We start from the raw sequence: 6,000 nt of genomic DNA on the forward strand, positions 1-6,000 counted from the left end.
CCAGGGATAGTGCCACCCTCTTCCACAGTGACAACGGGTTTCACTGCATAACTGAAGTTAAGGTGTTTTTACCAGCTATTCTCATTCCCACCCCCCCCACCCATCTCTCATCCTTTGATTACAGCTACATTCATTCCCCTTCCTCCCCACCTCCCTCACCTACTGACCACCTCCATTTACATTTTACTGGCTTTCTTGCATATGTACTGGCCTCTGGCTGCTTTACCACTCCATCCAAGAAGAGCACAGACCATCTGCAGACGCTCCCTCAGTAGGGTGTTTGTGCCCAAAAGCTTGCTAAAAATTTTTTTCCAACAATTTGAGTTGGTCTAATAAAAGCTATCGAATTTACCCAAAGAACCTTGTCTGCCGATGTCCTTAGAACAACATGGCTACAACCAACCCCCCTGTGAACAGAGTAAAGAATTCCCAGACAAAACTATGCTGTGAAGGGGAGAGCATTGTATTCAATGTACTCAAATATAGAACAGGTTCCAATGTAATTTTTATATAATGCTTTACCCCTTCCTCCACAACACTTTGATTTGCTCCAAAATACAAATTATAATCGGGTCTCCACTAGAAACTGGTATCTGAAGTGTGAAGGAGGGGCTGAGGTGGAGGTGTGGGGGGAGGCTCTGGCACTTTTATACTGGTAAAAAACCCTCATGTAGATGCAGTTATACTGGCAAAGAAATGCTGCTGTCATGATAGTTTATTTTGCTAGAGAAATTGTGTCCTTCATCAATGCTAGGAGGTTTTATGCTGTTTAAATTGTCAGCAAACCTTTTCTAGAATAGCCCCAGCTTAACGGTAAGTCTGAAAAATTTAACCAAAAAAATGAAACTTTCTGGAAGACAAGGTGATGAAGAATAGTAAATAATAGTGGAAATGCTTGGGCATGTATTTACATATAGCATTCTCTCCTTCCCTGCTATGATAACCTCTATATAGGAGATATTTTCAGCAAGAATTGTATTGACATTGATTGTAAACAAGTAATGGATTTTTAAAAGAAACAACTGAAAATCTGTGAGATCCTGTAAAATCAATCAGATACATCCATGAGAATGATTTTATAGAAATCTCTGTAAACTAGGATTTGTTTGAAAATAGAATATTAAAAATCCTTTTGGTTTAGTGTAAAGCTTTGCATTTTTATGGAAAATGCTTTAAAATGATTCTGAATTGGCTACTGATATCACTTTAAAGAAGTTTAAGTAAAGTATTTGGAGAGTTTGGATTCTGCACTTGTGAATTAGCCTCTAAGGAATATTAATCACTGTAATATATTTTAAATTGATTAAAATGTTATTTAAATAAAAGGTTATTCTGTTGTACATTTGATTACAGAAATGTCCAATTTAACTTGGTTTTAATTCTTTAGGAGTGCCTCTCTCAGTTAACATTTTTACAGTACTCCAGAAAAGTCTGAGTGCTGCGTGGTAACATTCAGCATTTGCAACTTACAGTACTGGTTTTGCAATACTTCATTGGGCCAGGGCCCTGTATTGTCTCTAGTGTTGCAGTCAGCAGTTGTCATATGACCCTGGAGATCTTCAAAAGGAGACTGGACGCACACCGTGTTGGAGTTATTTGACCCCAGCAGTCTTTCCTGCCCAGAGCAGGCGGGGCTGGACCCGATGATGTGAATCTGTGAGATTCTGATACTCTGTAAGCTAGAAAACATCTTAGCTTCATTTGCCTGTCATGTGTTAGCAGAATTCCTTCCATAGCCTTGGAAGGATTAGAGCTTCTCTGCATGTAAATAAGCTTGGTCGACTTCAAGGTAAGTACTACATGGCTGCATCCCAACAAGCACAGCCATGCGGTACGTGATGCCTCAGATCCCAGGGTCAAAAAACCCACCCACAAAAGCGGGGTGGCACATGCAGGGAGAGCACACACAGCCCAAAACCAGAGCCTGGCCAGCCAGAGCCACACCCCAGCTTCCAGTCAGCCTCCAAACAGCAGGATCGCCATTGCTGCAGCCCCAGGAGGCTCCCAGGACCCCAGGAAAGGCTGCTGGGGCCAGGCCAGTGCTAGCCCCAGCCTCCCCTACCCCACCCAAGGTAACCTGCCATGCTCCAGAGGGCGTGTGACACAGGTGTTCCACAGGGACGACTAGCAATGGAACAAGGTGTGCAGCTGCTGCTTGTCCCCAGGGAAACAAATGTCCACATTCGTTTGGACGTGGTCCATGTATCTAAAAATGTCCAGCGCCTTGACTTCTTCCTCTGTAACAAGGCTCAATTTTCCATTGAATCACATTTTCTACTCAGCATGCAGGATAGGGAAAATTATGATTATCTAATAAAATGCTAGCCCATTGCAGTCTACTGCTTCAAATTGTAGCACTGGCATAAGATCCTTGTGATATCTTTCACCAGCAGAGAATTCCTACCTCAGCTCATCAAACCAGTGTCTGAGCAGCAGAGTTAACATCTTATATCAGTTAAACTGAGCCACAACCTGGAATGCCACCCATCAACCCAATATGGTATGTATTGTATATATAGAATAATGTAGCCAATAATTTCAGTAATATTGTATAAAAAGGAAGGGAAAATTGTATGGGGTATAACAGAAATATAAAAAGCCTATGCACATGAAGGGAATTGTAGGCACATTGAGATTTCCATGCAAGGAGATATTTAAAACAATTATGAATGTATAGGTTAGGGAGGAGGTGAGCAAGAATGACCACTAGTTAAAAGATGCACAGAAGGTAAATGTGGAGGTTCCTATTTTAACTTTTTTCATTATAATAAGCAAGAAATGTAAAATGTAACAGCTTTAAAAGTGATAAAAGGCTCCTGTACATGGCTAGACTATGAAACTCAGTGCCACAGGATCTAGTTGACAATTAGTACGTGAATAATGGCCACAGTTTTAGTAGATAAGATAGATAATGCAACCATTACCTGACTTGAATTAAGAATAAATTTTCAGATGTGGAAGATTATTCTCCTTCCCTGGTGGGCAGATTATTCCATACTTGTCCACATTTACTTTTGAAACATTTGCTGTTGTCAGAGTTGGACACCAGTGATCTGATTCACTGTCAATTCCTAGGAGTATTGCTCTCTGTTTTAGTGAGCTGTGTTATTTCTCACTGTCTTTATCTCAAAACTGGTCTATATCATGGTTTCAACATATTATCATATAAAGTAGATACCATTTTCAGTGATGCAAGGATATTCTTTGAAGTAACAGGACTAACATTTTTCGGTTAAGCCTGGTGTATAAAGCACACCCTGGATTTAAATGTCTATGCCAGTGCTTCTGAGGATACCTTCTATGACCCTCAAGATTAGTTTATAACACATATCTGTTGAAGCTTGGATAACTTTGCATAGAACTGTGTATCAGGGTGCAATAATTTCTTGTGTCTACATTCAGAAATGGTGATTAGTAAAGGTGGAAAGAACATATCTCTATCATCTTTCAGAGATTCAAAAATTTAGGAAAAATATGCTAATTTCACAAGCACTGTCTTAATTACATTTCAGTATTTTAAAAACTCTCAAATATTCTGATGCATTAGAGCCTTCTGCCACTTCTGAAGTAAACATAATACTTTCCCAACATCTAATATTCTTTTAAGTGCCAAAGCCTTAGTACACACATGATTCTGGCTTTTCAGTTTCAGTCACTTTCTGCTAATAATACACATATCCTACAATACATGACGTGGAGCCATACATTGAAATACAGCTAACATTCCAATGAACTCTATGAGTACAGTTTTCTTGAACATGACATATGTTGTACTCAAGGTACTCAAACTGTTAAATTGGATTAAACTTGAGTAGTTCCATTATGTGAAAGATCACTTTTATAATCTGAAAGAGATTTTTTTTCCATTCAACCTTATTCCCTATTAGTCAGTGAAAGCAAAGCGACATAAGCAATTTTGAGACCTGATTTGGTTTTTAAGGATGTTTTTTATGCCAGGCCAACATGGTAACTAACATCAATGTTAATGCATTTTGGGAAATGACTTTACACTCACTGCAATATAGGGGTTACTGCAGATGTTTTCATTTGTCAGTGACCTTATGAGTAATGAATTGCAGTTGTGAAGCAATTTGTATGATAGCATAAATGAGGTCACCAAAAAAGCAATGGTGCCTGAGTCCACTTTGAGTTTTCCTCTCAAGTGATTGAAGGTTCCACTCAGGGAATGCATACATTTCCTACTTCTAAATGCTGGAACTATGGCGCTATCTATTTTTCTAATGGGGGTTTATATTTGATAATCTCTGTAAATGTAATAGCACTTTAATATTAACATTTTACAAGCTCTGGAAATGAAGTTTGACAGACATACTTGTTGAAGTAGGTCCCCCATAGCCAGGGGCCTCAGCTTCTGTTCCCTACTGTGAAGTTGTGACTTGAAAGCCCTCAGTGCTATACATCCAGCACAAAGGTTCACTACCTGGCACCATAGTCAGGTATCTAAAAGTGCTGCAATCCCTGCCTTGAGCAAGATGTCCCAAAGTTGCAGGGTACATTGGTGAGAGAAGGCCTACCCATGCAGATTGCCCCTGTTTAGGAATTCCTAGCCTTCCAGATCTACAGCTCTAGGGCAGCCCTACTATACTGCCAGAGTCTGAGGGAGCCCATGGTTTCTAAACGTCCAGTCATTGAAAAGGAAGCCTTCATCTGTAGGAGCCATGACAACAGCTAAGGGAAATCAGCAAGAATCATGCTGGTTTCATTTAGCAGTAGCTGGAGTCCTGGAGAACATAGTCATTGCAAAAATATACCGTGCTGGTGTTTCTGAAAAGAAATGTTTCAGAATTCGATTCTGAATGACATTTTAAAGAACTTTGTTCTACTCCAAAATCATGTTTTGAACTATTGAAATCTGCCATGAACTAGAGATTCCAAGATTCAGCCAGCTGACCAGCTGTTCCTGTGAAATTAAAGGAGAGTTTTGATTTCAATTACTTTGAACATAAAAGATTGCCATCCACCTTTAAGATCATTCAAGCATCTGTTTGTTGTGCTAGCCTCAGGACAATGAGCTGTTTGACCTGTCACAAATATTAAGTACTACAGGTCACATGCTACAACACCCTAAATTTAAAGCACAATGTCTTGGTGCTGTTGGGAGCATTTCACAGGCGTTTCAGAGGTGTTTTACTAATTAACTCCTTGCTAGTACAAATGCTTTACTTGTTTACACCTGAAAGGTTGAGGGATCATTTTCCCTACTTGATTTGGTAGCCAAGTGGCATCAAAGTATTAATTGGGCCCACTAGAACAGCATTTCTCAACCCATGGCATGCAACCGAAAACTAGGTTACAAGAATATATGAAAGGTCAATGAACAAACTTTAAAAATGGATCATATTTAAGAAACAGAAAAAGGAGGATCCAGGAACTACAGACCAGTCAGCCTCACCTCAGTCCCTGGAAAAAAACATGGAGCAGATCCTTAAGGGATCCATTTCTAAGCACTTGGAGGAGAAAAAGGTGATTAGGAACAGTTGGCATGGATTCACCAGGAGGAAGTCATGCCTGACCAACCTGGCCTCATCTCATCTCTATGATGAGGTAACTGGCTCTGTGGATGTGGGAAGCCTGGTGGATGTGGTGTACCTTGATTTTAGCAAGGCTTTTGATACCGTCTCTCAGACAAGCTAAGGAAGTATGGGCTGAATGAATAGACTGTAAGGTGGATAGGGAATTAGCTATCACATCAGGCTCAGACTAATAATCAATGGCTTGATATCTAATTGGCAGCCAGTACCAAGTGGAGTGCCCCAGGGTGGGGGGGCACGTTACTCAGGGAGGAGGTGGGGGGACACAGGATGCAGGCGCAGCAGCACTGGGAGCGGAGGCTATGCCTTGCTGCCGCTTGCCCCTTCCGCCCATGTCCCCTCCCCCCCACCACCCTGGCTGGGCAAGTGGCAACAGGGCAGAGCCCCCACTCCCAGTGCTGCTGCACCTGCATCCTACATCCCCCCGCCCTCTCCCCAAGAAACGCAG

General features: G+C 41.1%; 1 protein-coding gene across 4 annotated transcripts in view; it reads left to right on the forward strand.

The window, feature by feature from the left end:
- Positions 1 to 6,000, forward strand: part of GPATCH2 (G-patch domain containing 2) — a 256,646-nt gene that overhangs the window by 188,417 nt on the left and 62,229 nt on the right. The window contains exon 9 of one of the 4 annotated variants that reach the window (XM_025202575.1): positions 2,391 to 2,500. The exons of the other annotated variants lie outside the window; for them this stretch is intronic. Coding sequence (XP_025058360.1) covers positions 2,391 to 2,464 — 74 coding nt within the window. The 3' untranslated portion in view covers positions 2,465 to 2,500. The remainder of the gene's footprint in view (positions 1 to 2,390; positions 2,501 to 6,000) is intronic. 4 annotated transcript variants of the gene reach the window in all.

This window comes from Alligator sinensis, unplaced genomic scaffold, assembly GCF_000455745.1.
Source record: "Alligator sinensis unplaced genomic scaffold, ASM45574v1 scaffold178_1, whole genome shotgun sequence".
Classification (NCBI taxonomy): Eukaryota; Metazoa; Chordata; order Crocodylia; family Alligatoridae; genus Alligator; species Alligator sinensis.